This window comes from Echinops telfairi, unplaced genomic scaffold (genome assembly GCF_000313985.2).
Source record: "Echinops telfairi isolate 266 unplaced genomic scaffold, ASM31398v2 ScPeMD7_1;HRSCAF=3_0, whole genome shotgun sequence".
Taxonomy (NCBI): domain Eukaryota; kingdom Metazoa; phylum Chordata; class Mammalia; order Afrosoricida; family Tenrecidae; genus Echinops; species Echinops telfairi.
Window position 1 is genome coordinate 10297520 of NW_022103896.1, and position 26007 is coordinate 10323526.

General features: G+C 43.1%; 1 protein-coding gene across 3 annotated transcripts in view; it reads left to right on the forward strand.

Moving 5' to 3' along the window:
• The first annotated feature begins 423 nt into the window (after nt 1-423).
• CYRIB (CYFIP related Rac1 interactor B) overlaps nt 424-26007 on the forward strand; it is a 45668-nt gene continuing 20084 nt past the window's right edge. The window contains exons 1-5 of one of the 3 annotated variants that reach the window (XM_004697393.2): nt 424-470; nt 1446-1484; nt 15796-15878; nt 22782-22903; nt 25150-25255. In XM_004697393.2, coding sequence (XP_004697450.1) covers nt 15806-15878; nt 22782-22903; nt 25150-25255 — 301 coding nt within the window. In that variant the 5' untranslated portion in view covers nt 424-470; nt 1446-1484; nt 15796-15805. Of the gene's footprint in view, nt 471-1445; nt 1485-2208; nt 2226-14783; nt 14867-15795; nt 15879-22781; nt 22904-25149; nt 25256-26007 lie in introns of those variants that run through there. The other 2 variants (XM_004697394.2, XM_045296007.1) reach the window with 2 other exon arrangements.

Sequence of the window (26007 nt, forward strand, 5' to 3'; positions counted from 1 at the left end):
AGTGAGTCACCCCCCATTTCCGGTTATCCTCACCTTCAGGCCTGCACTTCAGTGGTCTGGTCTGGGGCAGCCTTCATTGCTGCCCCAATTCCTGCTTGTAGTCATTGAGCATGGCACCGCCAGCAGAGTCCTCCTGGTTTTAAGTCGACGGCTTCCTGTCCCTGTTGTGTAGCAGCAGCCAGAGAGGCTCAGGGTGGTTAGGATGACTTTACACACACCCCCACCCCCAATATGGCAACTCCGTTCTGAACATCCTCCATCCAGCATAAGGAGGCCAGGTGGTGGTAGCCTTCAGATTCAGCAGGAATCCATCCTGTGCCTTCTACTCTCCCCTCAGAATCTGAACGTCCAGTCCAGCTGTGCCCGAGACTTAGCAGCCGCCCTGCTCAGATCCCCTGGTTCTTCTACCCGCGGGGTTTTTAAAGAAACCTTGTCAGACACCCTCCACAGTCCAGCCTTTGGAAGACAGCGTAAGTGTGGGAGCATCTTGGGTGAGTGTGTCCCAGCCCCTCAAGGGGTTATCAGGGACGTTTATATATCGATCTTGTGTATGTGCCAAACCCAGGATTCCCCCATCATACAGAATAAACAATGAGGCAATGAAATTTTCACATTGAAGTGACAAGTTATGTTGGTCAAAAACGTCGATGAGGTTCCAAAGCGTTGTTCTTTACTCTCTGTGAACTAAGCTTGCTTGTTAGAGTGATGCAGTATCTTCTCTTCTGCTGGTGTGACTTACACATGGTAAACCCAAACACACTGTCTAGTGAATTGTCCTTTGACAGTCCATTGACTCATTGAAACCTCACAGGACATTTTGGTTTCCCGTTAAGGGGATCAGACAGCCTTCTCTACTCCTGTGAAGTGCCTGGTGGGTTTGAACCACCAACCTTTTCAGCTAGCAGCCCAGTACATAAACCACAGTGCCACTGGGGGTCCTTTGTATTGGATAGGCCCGCTCTCAATAGTATATGCTTAATGAATCTAGTATATACACATGTGCACACAGATTTGGAAGTGCTTAAAAATGTTCATGGAAAGTGGAATTGGAAAACAATAGAAGTTTTCCATGACCGGTTTGAGGTCCAAAGGTGGGTCTTCTACTCTGCAAATCCACAAGGGCAGTTTGGTAGGGCCACTGGGAGGAGGCCTGGTGCATAGTGGTTACATCGAGCTGCAACCCTCAAGGTCCACAATTTGAAGCCACCAGCCCCTGAGCAGGAGGAAGCCGGGCTTCTACTCCCGTAATCAGTCACAGTGTCCGGAGCCCGCAAGGGCTCCTGTCCCAGGGGTCTCTATAAGCCGTCTTTGACTCAGTGGCTCTGAGTTCACTTTAATAAACATGCGTGTGTTACCACTCGAGAGTTTTAAAGTTAGTCCCCCCAAAAAACTTGTATAAAAGTATAATTATGTTTCAGACTCGCTTTTTTTCTTTCTTTAAACAGGTAGAGGGACAAGGACAGAATCACCAGCACTGGCTGAAGGTAAGTCTGTTTGGGGGGGGAAATGATGATTTTAGTACAAAGGAAACACATACTTTTTAAAAATGTCACTGGCTAAATGAATTAAGGAAGATGTTCTATATATAATATTTAATTGCTAAAAGTACCTTTAGAAATAACCTTTTTTTCTTAAATTTGTTACTTAAAATTGGCAGTAGTGGAGAATATGTAATTAGGACTTTTCTTTATTCCTTGCTTTTAGTGGGAATAGTATGCTTCTCATTGAATTCTTTTTAAAGTCATTTAAGCTGCCACCAGTGTAGTTGATCAATAAAAACCAAAGCTGTGAGTCTAGTAATAAAAAATTTAATAGTTGTGTGTGTGTGTGTGTGTCTAGTTTTCTTTGGGCAAGACCCGCTTACATGCCATCTTAAATGAGAATTCTACCTGTTTATTGGCTCTGACCTTTTAAAGAAAATCTTAGAAGTGAAGAACACCCCCCCCTCCCCAATATTCTGTCAGGTGACCTAAGTACTTACACATTTACAATTCCATAATCATTTTAAGCATAACAAGTTAGTGGGTATTTGAAATGTAATTTTTCCATTTCTATTCAAGAAAACGTTTGGTGTGTATTTGACTTAAGCTGTCTTTCTGTGCTCTTCTTCCTAGCCATAAACAGGATATTTATGCTTCAAAATTAGCCGACACTTTCATTCGAGCTGGCCTGTCAGCTCTCACTGTGGTCCCTGGGAATTGGATTCACCTACTCTTCCATTGCAGGTAGAATCCCTCCTCAGAATGGGCTGTATTGTGCCTGCAATGAAATAGATAGTATTAAAAAGAAAACTCGTTCTACTGAAATTAGTTAGCAAATATGAAAAATTGACATTTGTGAAGGAGTAGTATATGTGATTTTCATTTTGGACCATAAGCTTTAGTGTCAGGTTTGCTAATTCCTCCTTTAATTTCAAATGGTATGGTGTGACTGCAGCAACTGTAATAAAATGTTTGGGATTACTTTTAGTGACAAACCCATAACTATTTCTGATACTCTTTGTGTGGTTTGTTGCCTACATTCTCGATGGTGGAGTTTCGGGATTTTACATGGAGGTTGGTGAAGAGGATTACCATCAAGACTAGCGACTGCTGAATTCCATCTGGGATCTGTGAATCCCGCATTAAGGACTCTCTTCTTGAAGAGTCATCTGACCCTTTCTCGCCCATTACACTTGGGCAAGTTTAGTTTTAGTTTAGTTTTAATATTGTAATCTTAAAAAGTTGAATTCTTAAGCAGTATCTTAATCAGTGACATAAAGGCTTGGGCCTCTTGAAGTAGCTCTGAAGAGGTTATCTCTTTTTGCTGATCCAGTGTGACAACCAAGGGCATGTTCAGTGGAGGAGGGAGTAGTAAGTGCAAAGACTTGGAGCGGGCTTCCTTCCAAGAACTCCCATTCAGGTTGCGGGAACATGAACTACACATGGGAAAATTAAATGTCCCTGTGGACTGCCAGAAGTTGAGCGGGGCAGTGTCATAATGAACTGTTATGGCAAGGGTGTGCATAGTAGTATGTGCCCCTTGCTTGTGCCCTGGAGGTACAAAGGGTAGAGTTTGGAGAAGTCACAAGGTGCTTCATGCTTATTTGGCGGTACAGGCTACTTGACAGTATGCCAGCCTAAGCTAGGAAAAGCCTGGAAGGGCATCACGAATTCAGGTGCTTGTCTAGCAGCTTGTAGACTGTAAGTGAAGGGCTGGCCAGGCAGAGGCAAAGTTAGTTGAGAGCAAAAAATGCCTGAGATTTGTCCTACAGAGGACCTGGTGGCTTGTGTTCAGTTTTGTTTGTAGTACTTGGTCCATTCTGGCAATCCTGTTTGGCCCAGATGCCGCCTTTCGAAGATGGTCGTCTCCAAAGATGCACAGATGAGTGATTGGATAAACCCAGTTGTTTCACTCACTTGTTGCTTGTGCCCAAGTCGTGCCACAATGTGGTGAGGGCATTGAGCTTCGTGGCTTCTATCCTCCATCATCCTTTTCACTACCTTCTCTGCCCTGTCCCAGCAACTTTAGACAGATGGTAACAGCACTCAAACAGCTTAAACACACACTCGTGTATGTATATATGCATGTTCTCACGTATGTATGTATGCATGTGTGTGTGTGTGTGTGTATCCCATTAAAAGTGGTACTAATTAGATGGCATGCCTGCTTCAAACGTTTATGATATACACAGGTGGCAGTATGTTCTTATGCAATGGTTTCTTAAAAGCCATTTAAAATTACTATGCTCCTAAGAGAGCAGCAGTAAGGTCACCTTTTTTTTCCCCATCAGCTTTTATAATGTTCTTTAGTCAAAGGTATCAGCAGACTCTGCTCTTTGAATATAATCAGGGAGTTTGCTTTCTCAATCTACCCAGGGGATCCCTATTTATTCTCCAATACTTTTTAAAATGATGTAATGCGAACACATTAAATTCTAAATCCTGTCTCCTCTGCAGGACCACAGTGCAATGTGTGACCTCTGCTGGAGTCTGCTTAGCATTACAAGTACTGATTTGTTAACAGAAAAGCCACTCAAGTGTACATCTTAAAACCTAAATGTATAATGACCAAGACAAGAAAAATGGATTTAATACTTGCTTTTGTATCCTGTTTGATTATGATGTGCTTGGGGGAGCTGTGTTTAAGAGACTGCTTTTAATCTTTTGGTCAAGAACAAGAACCGTTTTTTGACTGCCTGCTCGTAATTTCACTGTTAAATTCCTTTAGTCTGTCAGCCACACAAAGAAAGGCCTGGCTACCAGTAGATAAATATTTAAAGACAGTTCTAAGACAGCATCTGCCTTCTTTTCTTTGTTCATAGAAAGCATTTGCTTTCTATGAGGCGACAACCCCCCGCATCATGTAGAAATTTGAATCTTAGTATTGAATTAAACTTGTTTTGAGAACATTTATGAGAAATAGTTTTAACTCCTTTTGGATGAATGTGTTTATTGTATGTTTGTGTTTGTTGAATAAGAAGCCAGATTAATGCACAGTGGTTAGGTGAATTGGGCTTGGATTCCAGCATTAGTGCTTACTAATTGGTTGCTCTTTGGCAAACTACTACTTAATCCTTCTGTCAGGTTTCTTAAAAGCAGAATGGGGATCATGAATGCTAAGTAGCTGAAGATTTTATTAGATTATACTGTACAAGAGGGCTTCAAAGAGTTTGTGAATGCCATTATCTCCTAATTCCATTGTGCACTTTTAAAATCTTACAATACCCTTAGTGTTGTTATGTGTGTACTTAGCTCATGGTGCACAGTAAGATCTCATCCATTTACTTAGTGTATACACCTTATAAGGTGCTGTGCAAGGCAATTTGGGTAGAGACAACACACACACACACACACACACACACACCCTGTTCTGTTGCCCTTAGTTCTTAGTTCTTTGGTTGTTAATATCCATTTCTAAACGTTAGCCTTTTCCAGGTTCTGAGTCTTCATAACTCGTAGACAGGCTATATGTATAATGAACCTTGGTTATAATTGCGTGCATATGTGACAGTCTCTGTAGCCTGATGGGTGACTGTCATTGGACTGTATTTCAGGTAACTTCAGTTGCTGAGTGGATTGGCACATGGTGCAATATTTGTCTATTTACTTTGGTTCCTGGAGGTCACTGGAACTAGAACCACAGAAGGGAAAGTTCAACCCAAACCAAATCCACTCTGGAGTCAATTCTAACTCATATCAACCCTGTACAGGGTTTCTGAGGCTGTAAATCTTTATAGGAGCAGACAGCCTCATCTTTCTCCCATGGAGCGGCTGGTGGGTTTGAACCACGAACTTTGCAGTTAGCAGTCCAATGCTTACTTGACAGGGCTCCTTAAGAGGAGAAATTACCTGTGGGTGGATCTTGGCCTAAGAATTGTGTGACTCATACTGTATTTATTATGAATCAAAGTTCTCTCCCTTTATAGTGGTTGACATGGGGAGTTTATAAATATACACTGAAATTTCTAAAACATTTACTGACGTTTCTAGAATCAAGTTCATTTCAAAATCCAATGACTTACTCCTTGGAAATAGTTACTCCTTGGAAATAAGTATTTTCATGGAGGCTAGAAAGCTACTTGGCATGCATGTTGTAGAGTAAATTCACACTAAGGTTAATGTCTAAGGTATGTTGCTGTTTTAGTGTGGATGGCCCTTCTTGGCTTAGGATTCTCTGATTCAGTGACTGTTGCTTATAGAGCTTTTCTGCGCAATGTCTGCCTTCAAAGGGACCAGTAGAAGAGTCCCCAACCCAACCAGAGAGAACAAAACTAAGACTGGCAATGATACTTTACTCCTGTTTGTGAGACCCTGGTGCGGTGCCTAGTGGCTGGAGATTGCATGTTTCCCACCCCGGAGGGAGGAGTGGTGCATAGTCGAACACACTAGTTCATTTCTTCACTGCCATCAGCCTGGATCCTGCTCTTTTTGCTGTAACTTGGCGATAGCTGGAAAGGCGGCAGAGGGTGGGGGTGGAATGGCTTCATGTAGTGGGTCGGGATGCCCTTCAGAGCCCTCAGTTATTGCCCAGGGTGGTGGTCTAGAGAGCACTGCTGTTTTTGAGAATGCCTTAGTCCTAGGATCAAGATTTGACTTGAATTGCCAGAAGCTAGAGTGTCGGCGATGAAAAGATTTAGATCTACTACGTATGTTTGTTTTAAGAAAGAACACTTATATAAACAACCCAGAATCTATATGTAAAGTAAACTTGATAGCAAAAGTGAATGAGGATGGAGAGAAAAATTTTAGGTCTGTCTCACCTATGAAATAATCCAAAGTAAATTATTGGTAAACCCAAACTAAAAATCTGTTCTTCAAAAATGACCAAATAGGGTCGATCCTTAAAATGCAAGGATGACGTTTATATTAATACTTCTGTAATCTTTTAAATGAAGAACAGAATAAAAACCCATCAGCTTTTCATGGAACATGATATTCATACAAGGCTGAATAAGAGGCCAAGGGTAGTAGTTCGGCGATTTTGAAGACTTTTTACTACTTTAACAGTAGGCAGAGACCACAACGAAAAGATGGAAAACTTGATAATGTGGGACATACAACTCCATAAACAGAATAATGACCTGTATACAAGTTGGCAGAAAGTTTTTGCTTTGTATGTAAGCATCAAAAGATTTGTGTCCTGAATGTCTAAAGAATTCCTAACTCCACAGGGATTGGAGGAATTGCAAGCATATCAGTTGAAGTCCAGTTAGGAAAACAAACCACTCCGGGCATTTCAGACAGAGGGTGTTTTCAGTGTAGAGCTTGGTGGCAAAGAGACTACAAAAGCTGGAGGAGCAAAAGTGGAAGGCCTGTGCAGAGAGAGCTGGCTGCCTCCCTGGGCTCCCTCCCTCCCTGTCCCTATAGCAGCTGTCACAGGGGCAGAATGAGGAAGCTTCCCCTTCCTCCTGCTTTCTCCTTACCCGGTTTCACAGCAGGAAGCCCACATGGCTAATGAGCACTTAAAACGATGCTCATTTTTACTAATAATGACAAAAGTACAAACGAGTTTTTTCATACTCTAAATATTAGTTGTGAATCTTAGCAGATGGGCAACGAGGACATCTTTTTCGTTATCCCTGGCACAGTGATAGCAGTACCTTGGCTAGCACTTTGGCCCCTCCTAGTAAAGTAAGCTGCCTGTGCGTTTCTAAGTAGCCTCTCTCTTTAGCGTCACCGGGAGTCAAGATCCACTCCATGGCAATGCATCTGGTTTTGGCTGAATCCCCTAGAGCAGTGGTTCTCAACCTTCCTCATGCCGCGACCCTTTCATACGGTTCCTCATGTGCTGGTGACCCCCAACCATCAAATTATTTTTGTTGCTACTTCATCACTGTCATTTTGCTACTGTTATGAATCGGGCGACCCCTGTGAAAGGGTCGTTCCACCCCTAAAGGGGTCGCAACCCACAGGTTGAGAACCGCTGTTCTAGAAATTCTTGTACATGGCCACGTTTAATATATTGTGTGTGTGTGTGTGTGTACAGATACATACATAAATATAAATATATATATAAAGCAAGATTTCATTGTTACAGAAAATGGGAAATAACCTTCATTGTTCATCAGCCAGGAATTGAAAAACCAAACTGGCTTCTTTGAGCAGTGGAATATAGTATGTAACCATTAAAATTAATGAATTACATGGATGATTCTCAAAAGAAAAATAAATCAAGGGAATTGAGTGAGAAAAAGAGGATTTGTACCATGTGTCTCCACCTTTTCCCCACAACAGTTTCTACACAACCTGCTTCATTCTGTTGGTCACATTCTTCACGATGTGTCGGTGGAAGTGTGCTGTGTTCCCATTCAGTGGGTTCTTACCATGAATCTAGCCTCCCTGTCTTCGTTGTTGGCCATTTGGTTGCGTGTAGTTAGTTATTTTGGGGAGCCTAGTATTCTGAGTGATCCTGCTTATTTTATAAGCTAGCCTATTATTCTCACCGAAGGTCACATGACAGCAGGGGTGGCTTCGGTCCCAAATCCAAGTAGTCTCCTGGTTACCCTTTGCATCGGTGGTTCACTAAGTCTTGTCTTGTTTAAGGTTTCGAGTTTTGCTCTAGTCTCCTCCAGTTGTAACGGGCTGTGCGTCGTGTCCCTGACCAGAGCAATCAGCCGTGGGAGGAGGGTGCCATCTAGTTGTTTCGGGCGCAGGCTGGGAGAGGCTGTGATTGCATGGACTGTGGACTAGTTTTTTACCTAAGCCTTTTTTTTTTTTTTTTAAACAGACAGGTAGTGATCAATATTTACATGCACTTTTAAGACCCCTGATGCTGGTCAACAAACGGAGATTTATTTTCATGAACTGTGTATTGACAGCTGGCCAAGTTGTTCCCTGAAATGATGAGCCCCAAGCCTTCATACTTTGTAAACCAGCCCTGTGGGATGTTAGGTTATGTCTTGGTACTATCAATAACTGTGCCCCCGTTAGGCTTAATATATGCAAAGAATATACTGTATATTATACACGAGTATAATATAAGTTGAGTATAAGCTGAGTTTTTCAGCACTTTTTTAATGCAGTTTTTGTGGTAAAATTAGGTGCCTCGGCTAGTATTCAGGTCGGCTTATATGTGAGTATGTATGGTAAATTGTAGTACACGTTAACATATATACACATGCCTACAGATACAGCTGTGTCCTTTTTAGGCCATGGTTTATTTCTCTAAGTCAATTTCTTGTAAGAATTTAAGCTCTTTAAGTCAAAAGATTTAACCTACATGTAGTTTATTAGCCAAAAAAATTGATTGAAGTGGACATGGGTTAGGTTGTTCATTGTGAGGTTGGAGTACTCTTGGGATGGCTTTAGGGGCAGGGACACAGTAAGACTCAGCCCTGCGATTGTCAGTAGCCCCTCCTTTCCTTATAGCTAGTACCCACAGGGCAGAGGCAAAGGCTCTCTTTACTCACAGCTGTTGAGGACCGGGGACTTTCAGACGGCTCCATGGAAACAGGTGAGGTGGAGAGGGTTGGTATGGTGGAGGAAACCCTACTGTCCCCGGTGCCCAGCACACTCAGAGCAGGAAAGCAGGAGCCACCCTCCATATAGGGAAGCAGGGGATTAATAGACTGTGGACACAGTGCTGGGAGCCTGAAAGAGCTGAAGGAAGGTGCTGAGGCAACCCAGATATTCATAGTAACCACAGGGAGCAACTGTCACTGCTAGAGTGAGAAGGGGAGTAGGCAGGGAGGCTCCCCGGGAAGAGGAGGGGGCTAGGCAGATCTCAGGCACGCAGAGGAACCTATAGGGCCTGAGGCCTGACATTGCACTGCTGGGAGGACATCCACGAGAAACAAAGCCTGGGGCTGTAGCCTCCTTTTGCTGCTGGACGTGAAGAAAGGCGAGGGACCTTCTTTCCCCACTTGCCAGGTTCCTTTTAGTGCCTCCCAATGATGGGGGACCTAATGGGAAACCCGCTGAGTCTGGGGAGGAGATGGAGCAGATGGCTGAGGTGGTGCTGAGGCTGAGAGTCTATGGATATGGAGCCCCGAGGGCCACTGAGTCTACTTATTTATCCCATTCAGTGGGATTGCGGGTAAGGGGAAAGTTGGATTCCTACAGTCTCAAGTTCTGCTCACACAATTCTGCTCACACTTGTGTATACCACACAGCGATCAGAAACAAGAAGGTCAAGGGAGAAGGAGCCTTGTTGTCTGCCAGTTAGTGGCCCACCAGCACCACTGTGTAAGAACAAATGGCAAGGACTCTTTAGCAATCTCGACAGAAGAGGGGGAAAGTAAACTCGAGAAGAAGGTTGCAAGATAATTAGCGATGGAATCCACAGAGCAAGATGGCTGAATGCCAGGGTGCTGATTAAGAGAACAGGCTGTGGTGGTGTTTCCAGTGCTTCCAGCTGCCCTTTCCTGCTGTCAGTCACAGCCTTATCAAAAGCCGAGCAGGATTCTGATGCTAGCTCTCGTTCAAATGGTTGTACACCTAACTGAACTTTCAAGTAAAACAAATGCTGCCAGAGCCTCCCTCGCTAAGGGTATTAAGTTAATCCCATATTTTCTGAATATGTGTGGACATGTACGCACAAGCATGCATGCATAGGCGCACACATACAGAAAGTTTATATCAAGAAAGTGGCTCACACAATTGTAGAAGTGGGTAAGTCCAATTTCGTTCAAGTCTGTAGGTCAGATGTTAAGTTGGAGACCTCTTCTTACTTGCGTGGCTGCCAGGTGGCAGGCTGCTAATGGCTCTCAGCGCTGGCAGGCCGTGGGTTCAAGTCCAAAGAAGTGGTCCGATGAGCCAGATGCAGGACCCCAACGAGCAAGAAGCAAGCGTGCACTCCACAGTCCACTTACATAAGAAGTAGACCACCTCCAGTGGAGGAGACTTCCTCTCAATTTCATGCAGCCTGTGACCTGAGTAAGGGGTTGCTTTCCACCCTGCTCCCCCCCAACTGCTAAGTGTCACCCAGCTCAGACTTAGGGGTCACGAGGCTGAGGATTCCTGATTCAGAGTGAAGCTGGTCAGGATGTGTTGTGCATTTTTCTTCCTTCCCTCCTACTTGACCCCCCTCCTTAGAAATGTCCTGTGCAATCTGGATTGTGGTAAGAACCTGCTCGGGTGCATGTCTTAGTTCCTAAAGCCAGAGGGAACAGAATAGTGAATGTAGCACTTCTAAGGGAACTGCTTTTCCAGTATTCTATGGGGAAAGTGTGTTCATTAAGTACTTTGTGTGGGCTTCAGAATAACTCCCACAGACTGCAAGGAAGAGAGAGTAAAGATAAGTCACCGCTTTTGTACAAGCCTGTGACCGAAGGGCTTATCATCGCAGAAGTTCACCAGCTGCATTCTGTTTCTGTGTTTTAAATTTGTATAGCTTCTCTCTTGTTTGGTAACTATTTGCAACATCTAGCTTAAATCCCAAGTTTTACAATGAAAAGTTATTTGGAAGAGAATTATTTAGAAGAAAAAAAGATTTATTTACTTTGAAATCACTCACACACTCACTGCTGTGGAGCCAATTTCAACACAGAGCGACCCTGCAGGACAGGGTGGAATGGTGTCTGTGCTCTGAGACGGTTCACGCTTCACGGGAGTAGAAAGCCTCGTCTTTCTCCCCACTTTGACATAGTACCTCCAAAATACAGTAGTATTTTTTCTTGAGATTTACATACAGCTTATTTAAAATTTTGTTTATGTTTTGAATCTATGAGGATTTGCTTACTCATCCGAAGCATAGATATTTTATTATTCGGAACTCTTTCAGATGCAGGTGACAGAACTCCCAAATCAACAGGTTAAAAGTGATTGGTTAAAAGAAACCAGGGTGTCTTAAAACAGAGGGAAAAGAAAAACCAAACAGCTCACCATGGAGCTGGGACACATCGCTGCAAGGCCCCCTTTCTGTGACTCTCCACTCAAGTCACTCTGACAAGCTGGCTGCCTCTGCTGCAGGAAGTGTGGCTGCCCCGGCTCCCAAGCCGCACATTCCACGATGCTTTTTGTTCCGCCAGGTTGCTCTGACAACTGGCAGGAATACCATCGGATACAGCCAGGGGTGGCACCGCATGCTTTATTTTAGGGTCCCGTTTAATGACTTTCGGAACTCTTTGTAGCTGGCGCCATCACACCCATTTTACAGAAAATTTGGGAAACATGACTGAAGTCACAATGCCTGGCAGTGTTAAAGCCGGGGTCTGGAACCAGAGCTGACCCTGGAACCACTGTTTGTCCACTTCATTGAGATCTGCCAGGCAGAGGAGGGTCTGGAGGGGGGTTAGTTTTACTTTTTAACCTAAGCTGCTAATGATTTTTGGCTGAAGAGTTAAAAAGGGCAAGATGGATACGGATTTAATTTCTTTTGTCTATCCTCGCAAAATGTTATAATAGAACTATTTTCAGATCTTTGAAAAGTCCCATGAGTTTTTCAGCAGACCTGTTGGTGGAGTTCCTCACAGCCAACTGTCTCTTGTGGTGCGGTGGAAGAAACATTAGGTCACCGGTTCTCAACCAGCGGCAGCTTTGCTCTGCAGGAGACATTGGCAATGTCTGGAGACATTTTGGTCACTGTAACTTGGGGAAGCTGGTGTGTGTGTATGTTTTTACAATGTGGGTCAGACCCCCCACAACAAAGAGCTGTTTGGTGAAGTGCCATGTTTGAGAAGCTATGAGCTAAAACCAAACGGTTTTCAAACTGCCTGTGGCGGGATGACAGGTCAGAGCAGCTCTGGTGCAGTCATAAAAACGGGTAGAGCAGAGTTACATTGGGGCCAGAATCGCAAAATGGACTCAGTGGCAGTGAGTGAGTGTATGAATGATTTCAAAGTGAACACTAAATCTTTTCCTCCTAGATAATTCTCTTCCAAATGATTTTTATTGTAAAGATAGGAAGGAAGTGGATGACCTTTTTGCTAAAAGGGCTTGCTGGACGAGCTCATCATTCTGCTGAGGGTAGACCAGCAGGCTGGCTGTGCGGGGCGCATCCAGGGAGTAAAAGGGACGAAGCCTGATCTCTCCGGTTCTCCCTCCTTCCTGGACCTGATGATTTTCTGCTGCTCCTGGAATTCATTCCAGAAGAACAGTTCAGCAATAGTCCAGACCAGAGTCCTCAACCTTTTTAAACGGGGCCAGTTCACTGTCCCTCAGACCTGTTGGAGGGCCGAACTATAGTTTTAAAAAAATATGAACAAATTCCTGTGCACACTGCACATATCTTATTTTGAAGTAAAAAAGGAAACAGGGAAAAACACTCGGCGGGCCGGATAAATGTCCTCGGTGGGCTGCATGGGGTCCCAGGCTGCTGTTTGAGGACACCTGGTCTATACCAAAAAGGTGTGAAAATGGGCTTCGTGATTCACTCTGACTTAGCACATCGCCTTTTATTCACCAGTTGAAGACTGGTTTGTGTTAGGAGAAAAAGAGAGTCATGATTGGTGTCAAAAGTTGACTGGTTGATTGGGGTTAGAATTGTAACCCTCCACCTTTGCCGGATGCCTCCTTGTGTGCCAGACACTGCTAAGGACACTGACCACTCAGCGCTCCGGAATGACCCATTTTCCCAGTGAAGGAAGTGAGCCCGAGAGAGAGTAACTGCCATCCTCAAGTCAAGCAGCTATAAGCCGGAGTTGAAATCTGGAGTGACTTCAGAGACCAGCCTTCACACTGCAGTGCACAGCCGTTTTCCTGCTGCAGACAATTAGCAGCCCTTTCCCTTTCCCAGGATCATCTTTCAATCTGTAGTCACATTTTTGATCTGCTAGAGAATTCTCTGTATATTTGGTCTTCACTCTTTGAATTAGAGAGTTGGTGTATGTTTGAGAGCACTTGAAAGCTTAAGAAACAATTAGAGTCATAGAATACTGTGTTTACAAACGGTCCTTTAAAACGTTTACAGAATAAGGTTAACTGATTTCAGGTAAGTTTTTGGATGTGACAATTAGGAACGCTGTTCATCTTTTCATTAAGTGTAATATTTAACAAAACCTTGGTATTATTAAATTCCACATAATATAAATATGGACCGTTTCTCCCATAACCTTTATTTTAGTCTCACCCAATCACCCTGTGTGTAAGCCATCACATGAGACCGCTGCGATGCCATGTCACAGGGATTTGTCGTGTCAAAAACAAGACTGATCCTGCATCTCCCTTTGGGATATTACGGTTTCAGAAGGGAGGGCCCCTCGGCAGTCAACATATTTGTGAATTAATTGGATTGTTGTAATAAACTAAATTTTATGTTAAAAATAAATATGGTCCAGTTACCATCAGATGTTGACAAAGAACGGTTCCATATAAAGATCTGCATGTACTTATATATCCATTTCATCTTTGGGGAGCATACAGCCATTGTCGGGGAGCAGGCAGAGAAAGGTAGGGCAGCTCAGAGGCCAGAAGTGCCAATGAACTATCACATAATGGGGGCGAGTGATGCGGCATCTGCCTCCTCCATTGGAAGTGTTGTCATGGACAGGTTTGGTGTGATTTGTTCAGTGACTTACTCTTTGTAGAAAAATCTTGAGATACTGACAGTGGAGGTGGGGAGGATGTGGGCATCTGCCTTGGCTGTAGTGACAACTTCCAGGTCAGACCCTGGTGTGTCCCGGATGTACTCAACACCTCTGTCCTCACCAAATACGAGTCATCGGGCGAGTTACGCTGGGACTGTGATTGTTTTTTTTCTCTGAACATTGACTATGTTGTGCTTTGTTTGCTGTGTTTAGACATGCCTAATATGTGATTTTAAGCTGTATTTGAATATTAAATGGAAGAGTTCAGCAATACAAAGTTTCCTCCATCTTAAAGGTATAGAAGATGTATGAAAGACTGGTTTATGTGGTGATTTTTTTTTTATCAAGTCACTAACTGATAACTTCCTTCAGATGTCAATGGTTAAATGTGGTTTGAATACAGCCTTTCTTGTATTCCCAATAAGATTCGCTTTTGCAAGAAGTATTTCTGTTACTTACATAGGATGGTCTCGTTATTGGCTTATTCTGAACAATCCATTTTGGGTGCTAATTTAAATATTATTTGCCTCAAGAATTTTAAAGGTATAATGGTAGCATAGTACTACTCAGATGTAAATATTATGAGTTATATGTAAAGATCTGCCCTTTCCCCCCCATCTTGCTTTATGTAACTTTTTTGATAAGTGGATAAAAGGGGCAGGGACTAATAAAACGAACTGAGCGCCAATTGTGCTTTTGTTGTTACAAATTTTCAATGCCAGAAGCATATAAACCTGCACCTGCTGGTAATTACGAGCAAGCCAGCTTTGCGGAATCCCAGGCCTCTTGCTGAAACCTTTTTACTGGAACTAAACGATGTTGCCATTTTTATTTTTAGGTTTGCTGGCATGGGTAATCTCATTAAGGTGCTAACCAGGGACATAGACCACAATGCAGCACATTTTTTCTTGGACTTTGAAAGTAAGTCTCTTTAGCCCTTCACAGCTGGTGCATACTGGTAAAGTTGAAAGATGAATTATCCTCACACCGCAGTGAAGGCCAGCCAGAATATTTGTTGATAAAACATGGGGAGCAAAAAAGTTTTTTTAAGTTGCATGGTACTTTTTTTGTTTTTGTTTTTGTTTTTTTCAGCCGTAGGCAAACATCATCATCATATGTATAATTCTTTAGTTTTTCATTTGCTGAAATCATGTTGAGTCTGTAGCCAGTGCTGTCCTTTCATTAGTCCATGAAGCAAGTAGCCTTATGATGAACATTCTCACAGTATACCTTAGTGACTATGTGCAACAATCTGTTTGCTTGCAATTCTTGAATCATGTTAAAAAAAAAAGTGTGCAGCACCTGTATTTTAAGTAATCGTTAAATCAGTAACAATCCAGGTTGGTTAGCAATCCATGCTGTATTTCATAACCACAGGATGGTTAGTCTTACATCCTGCAGAAATGCCAAGGGGTGCTTTGGCCAAAGCACTTCTCATGTAGCTGTGGAATGCGTGGCCGCTGGAGTGCATTATCAACACAACTGCATGCGAACAATTCTTGGTCGGAGATTTCTTTTCAAGCGCACTAGCACTGTTGGAATACTTAAAAGAATATTTCATTATAAGGCCATAATGAGCCTTGTGTTGGGCGAATTTTGAGCAGAATCGGAACGAGAGTCATGTCCTTGTGTGCAGGAAACCCGCATTCCACCTCTAGGTGCTCCAGCCCACCACCTTGAAAGCCAGGCTTGTGTCTGCCGGAGCACAGTCTGAGTGCCCTGGAGGAGGAGGTCATGGCCTAACGAACGCTTCCCCGTTAACTTTTCCTTTCTTTCTTTTTTTAAAATAAATTTGAGATGTTCTTTTTTATAAAGGGATATTTTCTCTTTTCTCATTCTTGTCTTGACAGGTACCTTAACATGGGGAATCTTCTTAAAGTTTTGACATGCACAGACCTTGAGCAGGGGCCAAATTTTTTCCTTGATTTTGAAAGTGAGAAGATGATTTTATATCTATTTCTCTTTGCCTGCAGTAGACTGCGTCTGTCTTATACTACATGACCGTGTCCACCTTGCCATCTCTTAACCGCTTTGCATGACTGAGCTCTGAATTGTATGAGTCAAATGCCAGTGCCTTCTAGAACCGGAAGTCCTATTTAATCAATTAAATGGTGATGATCAAACATCTCTACCTGAATTTTTGGAAGAAGAGATTTTTCTCTTTTATAATGTGAAGTCTAGTCTCAAATGAAAACCTTTCTCAAGAAAAAAAACTTGGGTGGGAAGAGCAAATACGACCTGTGTATTTATTTGGGGAAACCTTGTATTGCAGTTGAGGAAAAAATTGAAACTGGGTTTCAATTGCTCAGTGTTCGAAATACAAATCTGTTCACGAAGGCCATTCAAAGCTCAGTCATTCGGGCATAATATTAAAAGGTAAGTGTGAACCTAAATTATTGAATCCTTATAATTGACTAATTTGAAAAGTTTTAAAAATTTACTATTTCTATTCAGAATTTCTTAAAAAAAACAAACTAAGGAAAATCATTAGGTTCACAGACCTTTAAGTAATCTGCCTTCTGCTTGTTTTATGTTGCATGACTATTGTAGTACGGTCTGAGAGGGCAGGTAAGTGTCACAACCTGGTGCATGGGGATGCTTTGCTTGTTGGCTGTCAATACAGCTTCCGCTTCTGTGGGTCCATTTGGGAAAAAACAAGTGTTAGTAAATTGATGTTTCCGTGTGAACGTTGCTATCTTTAACTGATCACTAAAAGTACTGTTAAGAAAGGTGAAGAAAAAGCATTCAGGCCTTTAAATCATGTGACACCTCAGCCCTTCCCTGCCCCCTTACTTTTATATCTGCAATAGAGCATATGAACAGATTTCTAAATACTCCAGACATTTTCTGGTTTCAAAAACAAAACAATCCAGACCCCTGATGCCCCAGATAACAGTTTTATTTCTGTGATGTTACATAATTCCATTTTATAGAATTCATTTATAATTTTCCCCTGTGACATTAAGATGATTCCTACGAGACAGATTTATAGCTTATTTCCTCAATGTAACAACAATTTGTTGTCACTGCCCTCCCCTCATTATATTATCAGTAAGAGTTCTCTTCAATTTGTATGCAGGCTTGTAAGGAGTAGTGATGTGTGAGTATCAGGGTATCAGGACCATTTTAAATTGTTGGGTTTGGGGGGCAGAATGCATTAGCTGAATGCTTGCTTGCTTGGCCCTTCTCAACAATTTAACAGTGCTCTTTTAAGTGCATGTTTAGCATGGATTTTAATCAGCTTGGGGATGTTGGGCAGACTGCTGACTTGACGAGTATTCTTTCAGATGAGGCAACTTACATTCGAGCTCTATTTTAGTTTATTTGCATCCGTTTCAAACTTGGTCTTGTACATCTCCCTGCTGGTCTACCTCCTCGCTCCTCTTTGTCTGAAATCCCTTACATTGGCAGCATCTTGGCTTTTGAAACAGTCAAGATCTTGTTCAAGACTTGGCACTTGATCTTTTTATAAATTTTACATGCTGTCGTCAAGTGAGCAGCATTAATTTAATACAATATTTAAAAGTCTTTGTTCTCAGTTGACTCGTCTGTAAGGGTTTGGGATCATTAATTTGTGAATGTGGGTAGCGTATTTTGTGATAATGGGTAGAACAGCAAATAATGAAGGGCTACGTGTAAAGTGTTCACTTCTTAAAGGCAGGCTTAAGTTAGCTAAATATGGTGCATATTGCCTGGATCATCAGCCAGTGTAGAATTCGTGGCTTGACCCATTAGTGGTAACATTTTATATACCCTGTATACAGGGCCAGATTTTGCTATTGTTATTTCTTTTGAGGATATTAAAAATAGGTTTTATCTTGAGTGTAAGGAGCCTGGTGGTGCAGTGGGTTAAATGTTGCGCTGCTAACCACAAGATTGGTGGTTCAAACCCACCAGCGTCAACACCTCAGGAAAAGACGAGACTGTCTTTCTCCATGAAGATTGAGTCTCAGGAACCTTAAGGAGCAGTTGTCCCCGCTCTGCTCTGTAGGGTCTCCGTGAGGCATAATTCACCCAATGGCAGTGGGTTATTTTGATTCTGACATTGGACTTCTTCCATTTCTTTCTCTCAACATTTGCATCTTTTTCCTTTTGAGAATGTTTCTTTGAAAACATAATTGCTTGCCTCATCATTGGGCTAGCACAGTGACCCTTGCTCATCAGAAAGTTCTCTATATAGTTCCTTGACTCAAAATTGGCCAACACATTTATTGACCTGCCTAGAATAAAGTTACCTCTTTTTAAAATGAACATACCTAATAGCTAATAAATTCCAGATGTCCATTAGCATTTAGGCCACTACAAAATTTAATTTCACTTTTACATCATTCTCTTTGGTTAAATCCAGCCCAATGTATCTTTGTGGTTGACCAAACTTAAAAAAAACAATTCTGAATAGATTTATCCGGCTTACAACAGATTGCATACAGATTATTTCAGTGTATTTAAAGCATGGCATAGTGGGATCCTGTAGTTTATCAAATGAAGACTGTCCTCAAAATAAATAATTACTCCTTTATTCCCCCTTGGTTTGCCTCCAAGTCCTACTTTCTGGATACAGCCTTCTGTGTACTAGCCAGCAGGTGCTCAGGTGCCACAGATCTCTGAGATACAGCCCTGCTTTTGGGGAACTGTCTGTCTGGTAAGATGCATAGAAAGGCAGAACTGACATTCACAGTGTAGACCAGTGGGGCCAACATGACGTCTTCGTCATGTAATACGCTGCTCTCTCTCAGTGACAGTTGGCATTAGTCTGGTTTTGGAGGGCGGATGGGAATGTTTCAGGCTAACCTAGTGAAGGACATTGTAGATGGAAGACACAAAACCAGAAAACACAAAATACGTATGAGAAACGACATTCTATGTTCAAGAAGTATTCTTCTCTATTTTCGATAGACCAGATCAAAGTCACTGCCAACGAGTTGATTCCAACTGACGGCGACCCATTAGAACTGAGCAGAAGGGTCAGATCTGGTTTCTCAGCTTGTCTTCTTTCTGAGGGGTCCGGACCAGCACAGACAGGCTCAGTGTTGGGTAGTTAGACCTGGTGTACGGACTCCAGGTAGACCGAGGCCAGGAGCGCAGTTAGCCTAGCCCGCTTGTGAGTGGGAACGAAAGGTCTGCTCTCCCTGACTCTTGGTGACGACAGTGCCTTCCCAGCAGCCCATCTTTCCTCCGATGCTTATGTCTTTCCTTGCATTTCCTGTTTCTCCCCAACTTTTTAAAGTACTGGTACCCACTCTTTCTGTCTAAATTTATTTTTCCATGTCACTGCTCACATACTGTCAATGGCTTTTGCCTTGTACTCTGAAATAGCTTTATCCTGGGGGCATCTTTCTTACCTTTTTTTTAAAGTAAAAATGTAAGATGATTTGCTCAGCGATATAAGAAGCACAAGAGCCTTCTTTAAATCTGGGGGATGGCATATTATTGCTCTCTCCACTTTCTCACCCACTGAGTGGCATACTGCTAACTGAGAGGTCAGAGGTTCCAGTCTGCCTACAGGTACTTTTGAAGAAAGGCCCGGCAGCCTCCTTCCAAAAAATTAACCCCTGAAATCCCACCCCTTGGAGCACAGATCTCTGACACACATGGGGTAGCCGTGGCTAGAAGCTGACGATGGCGGCTGACTTCTCTTCTCTACCATCACAGAGGGCTTTGTACCGTACAGCGGTGCACATTACCTACGTACGGCTCTGACCACGATGTGCTAACAGAGATCGAGCATAAACATCTGTGGAGTGAGTAAAGGCAGGACTAAAGCAGAAAATCCCCTTAGAACTGATTTTGTGTTGGCTTTTTAAATGTTTCTTTTCCGAGCTAAAGTGGGCCTCATTTTGTATGGGGACTCTAGTTGAGCCACTTTTTCCCCCAGCACCTTTTCCTCTATCCTAATGTGCAGTTATTAAATTGTTCAGTTTTACTCTGTTTTCATTTCAGTTGAAACATGCCTTAATTTCCTTAGAACAGTTTTAGAACTAAGCTTGATGAGTAATTAATTCCTGTGTCTCCTAGATCATGGTCATTTGTTTACCAAATCATTGTCCCTTTGTTTGAGCCAGCCAAACAGTGCGTTTTTCTTTCCAACAATTAAAGCCAGTCTTTGCTACAAAAAATCTTAAGTGACAAGTCTTGGTTGCATTATCCAATGCCATTTTAAAAACCACCCTCTCTGATCCCACCCCTCCCCTCCCCGCCCGCAGCGTGCTGCCCTCTGCATGACCTGCTGTCATAGAAAGTGTGCTTCCCGTCCGCTCTCCTGCGTGTCTGCATCTCCCAGCAGTCTTCAGCAGCTTTCAAAATTATAAATGTGACTTTCCTGTGACAGTCTCCAAAATGTCTCATCAGTGTGGTGCTGGGTTTCTCTCACCCTGAGGAGAACCTGCAATCCTCTCGTGTATTTTTAAAATGTATCAGTCCTTAACCAAACCTGTAGTGAAAACCAAGGAGCCACTGACAAGGTCTTTCTAAACGGCTTGGCAATGTTTTGTTTGTACGTAAGTCCTCAGTGTCACATTGTGATGTTCACAGCTAGTCACCACTCCAGCTCAGTGCAGAGTTTAGTTATTTTCCAGGTTCACCAGCACCGTCTGGTGCCGACCAGGTCGTTCCAGTCTTGTCCTCTGTCATGACTCCTCTCCCATTCATGAATTCAAAACTAGAATGTGTGTCTACTGTTGATGTTAAAGTCTGTAGTTCCACAAATTGGTAAGAGAAAGCGTACAACTGCGCTGTTTGCATGTGGACATTCCCCCTCTTCTGCATCTGGTGTAAGTATCAACTGTATGAGATGTGCCTGTGTCTGACTAGGACTGTGGAGACCGCCGTCTGGCTCCATGTGGACAACACTGCTGCTAAGTGACAAATCCTGGGTTTCAGGACAACATTAAACCATTGTGCTACCATATCAGTATTTGCTCCTGATAAATACCTTTATGGTTTTGGACCCAGAGTTTTTAAAAACAAAACTTAGCAATTGGTCCTCTTTAGAAATTTTATGGTAATACCCGATTTCTGAAAAGAACTTGGCAAATAAGTGAGGAGATGTGATTACAAATTTTGACGTTGACTTTGCACACAAATGTTACTTCTGGTGGCCGTTATGCTGTTTCAACACGTTACATTTTAAAATTGGGGCGGTATCTTCTCAAAATGTGCTATATTTTTGACTAGCCAGGTGTATCAGATAGAATGGAATTATGCTTTAGCTCATGCACAAGATCAAGTTGTAGTGATTAGACATTTTGATTCCCAAGTTTCACATGTGAACTGAGTTTCCTTCAAAATCTCTAAGGGAAGGAACAGATGCTAGATGTGCATTTGTCAGAGGGTGAGAGGGGTTGGAGAGGTGGGTGCAGAAAAGTAGAAGCCCTAGTCCTATGCAGTTGGTGACAAAGATATTTACCAGAAGTTTTCTTAATTCATGTTCTAAATTTGGACACCACAACCCTCCTCTTCTCCACCTCCCACCCCCATAATCAAAAGAGCATTTTATTGTGGAGGATCTATTAGCCCTCCAGCCTAATTAATTATTCCCTAAACCGTTAAGGTGATCAAAAGGTGGATCATTGTAAGTGCTTTATGCCTAATGCGTTTGTGGGCTGGTTGAAAGACTTAGGGAACGCTCCATGTGGGGTATGCCCATTGGTCTTTAAACACAGAAACAAAGGCATTCGATTAAAATGTGTCCTCTGAGAAACAAGTGATAGAGCCATTAAAAACCTTTGTGAGATTTCTGCTGTCTCCCAGAGAAATCCAGACCCGGCGAGTCAGTCAGTGACAGTACCTGTGTGTCTATGCCCCTGGTTATGCTATTTTATAACCGCCCCCGACGTTTCCCTCCCTCCATTCCGAGTGAAGAGGAACCCGGCTTCCCATGGTAGCTCTGGAGTGGAGGGGGAGCGTTTTCAGGAGCTTGCTTCCTTTCTCCCTTTCCCCGGGATCAGCATCCCAGGGAGCTCCTGGCCACAGGCCCCCTGACCTGCCTTCCTCTGCTGGGCGCTCATCGACACTGCCCTGCGTTCCTGCCTCTCACCTAGCTTCCCATAGGAGTTGAGCCAGAATGTTAAGTGATCCCTAGAAAAGCCAAGCAAGTACCTCAAATCTTTTCAAGGCTGTTTTGGGGTTTTTTTTGGGTGATGGAGGGGAGGCGTAGATTTTATATCAAAGGACTGTAGTTAAAAGTAAAATGACCTTCCTAGGAAAATAAAGTCATTTTAGTGTGAAACTATAGATCAGTGGTTCTTAGCTTTCTTAATGCCACAACCCTTTAATACAGTTTCTCATGTTGTGGTAACCCCCAACCATAAAATTATTTCCGTTGCTACTTCATAACTGTCATTGTGCTACTGTTAGGAATCGGGTGACCCCTGTGAAAGGGTGGTTTGACCCCCAAAGGGGTCTCGACCCACAGGTTGAGAACCGCTCCTAGAGATGATGCAGGTATATAAGTAGGCCTTGCACTCACTCCTGTTCCATTCCTTACATGTTGTCGTTTGAGTGTAGTACAAAGCAATTGTTAGTTAAGAATATCACAATTTAAATTTTTCTTTTAAATTCTCACTATATCAAGTCACGATTTGTCATTTGAATAGGCAGATGTGTTTGGTGTTCCCCGGGCAGACACTTGCAAACTTGGGCTAGTTACTCAAATGTAGAATGGTGGCACTGTGATTGAAGGAGCAAGTGCAAAGTTAACAGTGAATAAAGTGTAGCTCATCTCTGGGTTCTTATGGCTTTGCCTTATGTGTATGTGTGTGCGTGTGTGTGTATAGACAGACAGATGTTTTAAAAATACATGTCACTGTAAATTTTCTTGTGCTTTCCTGCTGTTTAGATGCCCAGCCTACAGAGTCTGAGAAGGAAATCTATAATCAGGTGAATGTAGTATTAAAAGACGCAGAAGGCATCTTGGAGGACTTGCAGTCATACAGAGGGGCTGGCCACGAAATTCGAGAGGTAAAGCATGCACACGTGTTTTTCAGAAATCAATATCCCCATTCCTTCTAATGTTTTGTATCTTACAGTCAGTTCTCTATTGCATGTCGAATGCTGCTTTAAAGCGGGACGAGAGATTACATTAATTAGTTCAAGAGTGATGAGTGACAGAAGAGCACAAGAGCGGTTCAGTGCTGAGGTCTGGGGGTTCTCACACACAAAATGTAAATTATCCGTGAATTGGGACTTTTTTCTTTTCTCTTTGCTGTTTTGTTTTTGGTTTTGAGGGAACATCTGACTTTGTGTGGCCTTACGCTGATTGTCAGCCTGCTGTAGTTGTTCTCTCTCTGAACAACGAAACGTTTACCTATGAAGAAAACAGGCAATTGGGGCGAGGGGTGTTCAATTTTGCTAATAAGTAAGAACACGTGACTGTCAGTAAGTCGTGCCACAGACCGTAATCAAGTATTCAGACTGGTTGGGATAGGCAGAAACAGGTGATGGGGGTCAGGGCAGGGACTGCAAGATACTCCCTTTTGGAGGTCACTGTTGCAGTGTGTAAAATACAAGGTGTATATGTGCGCTTGTACCCAGGTACTTAACGTTTGAAGCTATGCATCCCGAAACATCGATTCCAGAGGAAAGAGTCTGTAGGAGGGTTCACCGTTGCCTTACTCATGGCCACAAGCCCTAAATTCACAGAGCAGTTGTGAGGATCAGATGAGACCATTGGTCTCAGCCACCTAGCCGTATCTGACCCTGAGCTGACAACTGAGAGCTGCCTGTTAGTTTTACTGAGCTGTGGAATTGCAGGTGTGTTTGTCTAAGCGTCGTTGTGTTAAGCATGATTCAACAAGAGAATGAGACTTAAGACAGAATCTGATCAGTAAGTGAAGCTTGTTCTCCTGGGGGCGGCATCCCCCTGGTGTCTTTAGGTTTGGTGTGTCCCCAGCAGTGTGGACAAGTTGAACATGAGTTATGATACTTGCCTGGGGACTGCCTCCCCACGAGCATTCACTAAGGCCCTTTGCATACTGGACAGTAGTGGGCGCTGTCCCAAAGGACTTCAGTCTGAAGAGGAGAAGGGGCCTAGATTTGAGGGTGGGCCCATCTAATGCTTGCGATAAGGGAGCAGACGACGTCTTTTTTGGGACACCCAGGGAGTGAACGCAGGGCCAGTGAAATACGAGGAGCCATCAAAAAGTTCATGGGAGAATCTCACGGCCTTTTTATCCCGTTTTTCAGCGAACATTTTGGACTTGCTGGTAGTGAAGCTCGGTGATGAGAGTGGGTAGTGTTTGCAGGACACTTTGCTGTTGTGAGAATGGGTTGGGATTAGGAAATCTTGTTCTTAGGTCCTTGGGGAGGAAATTGGTTAGTCTTTTTTTTTTTTTCCCACTGGTTAGTCTTCTTTAGAGAAGAAAATAATCATTTTAGTGACCTATTTGCTGGATTTCTGAGAAGAAATTCTCACTACTTGATATAAAATACCGAGTCTGAGGTGAAACGGCATTTTAAAGTAAACATCAGCATACTGTTAACATCCCTTTGAAAAATACTCATGTCAGTGTAGTGTGATAGAAAGCTAGATCGGGCATGCCCTCTTTGCTTCAGTATTGCATTACTAGGTAGTCATAAAAGTGGGATTCATATGAACAGCTCCTGCTAGCTTTAAGGCATCATTAATTGTTTTTTATATGAAAAGCCAAGAAAATTTGAAGATAGTGGCAAGGCTAGACCAAGACTAACGTAACTCATGTATTGGGTTTGTAGCTTATTAATCCAGAACATCCTCTCCGTCTGTCTGGGCTCTCTGGTGTATGTGTTCCCAGTCTGAGGGCAGAGCCCCTCCAATACTGCGCGGCAACCCCTGCTTTGGGTCTGAGTTTCACCTTTCAGATGGTGGTTTGAAGATGTAAGCGAAAACAAACCGAGTTATTGAAGAAGGGCTGGGGGGGATGGGGGGAGCTTTCGTTTCTCAGAGGATTCAGTCAAGCATATATAAACATGCAAAAGTGATCAAAGCAAGAAGACATGCTTCTTTGAGAATCACCCACTGTACTTTGGAAGATTGCTAGCTTTCCCTGCCCCGTGGGCTTTCTGCCTTTGACAGGACTACCGCTCTCCCTTTCATGGGAAGCACGTGAGTTTTCCCCTCTGTCCCCGTGACCTTGCCACTCCTGCTCCAGCTGAAGCCTGTGTCCTACTGTGAAAATGATACTTTATGATCCTGTAAAATCTAACCACTTGTTCTTTGTGTTCTTCAGGCAATCCAGCATCCAGCAGATGAGAAGTTGCAAGAGAAGGCATGGGGTGCAGTTGTCCCATTAGTAGGCAAATTAAAGAAATTTTATGAATTTTCTCAGAGGTTAGGTGAGTTGGAAACTTGGTAAGAACTGTAATGCCGGTGTGTAATGATAAAGACGTCATACCATCAGACGTTGTTGAGAGTGTTTGGGTTCATCTTGCTAGAGTTGCTGGAGTAGCCGCGTCACAGGGGGAAAGTAAACGCGTTCCACCATTAACCACACACTAACCTTGTCGGCCTCAGTCCTGGCCTTGGGTGTATTGAGAACAGTCTTCTTGACAAGCATGCTTTCCATAAGGAGCTCCGTCTGACTGGTTTGCGCATGAGGCTCGGGTGGGGCTGTGGCTGCAGCGACAGGCAGGTGGATGTGGGTCAGGCATGGGAGGCATTGACATTTCCTTAAGTTCTGCTGTTGTCTAGTTTTATTGTTTGAATTACATAAACCTGTGACATCGTCTAAACCAGGGCTCCTCAAACTTTTTAAACGGGGCCAATTCACTATCCCTCAGACCTGTTGGAGGGCCGGACTATAGTTTAAAAAAAAAACCAAATTCCTATGCACACTGCACATATCTTATTTTAAAGTTAAAAAACAAATGGGGCAAAAACACCCAGCAGGCCACATAAATGCCCTTGACAGGCCGCAGTTTGAGGACGCCTGGTAAACACATACAGGTTGTGATGTTAATAATACTAGAAATAGAGTCAAACTGGAGGCCTGCAAGTGAAATTTAGGCCCAAGACGTGATTTGTTTGGCCCACAGAGTTTTAAAAACTGTCTAATAACAACAATCTCTGGCCTCTCTGGCAGTCTCAG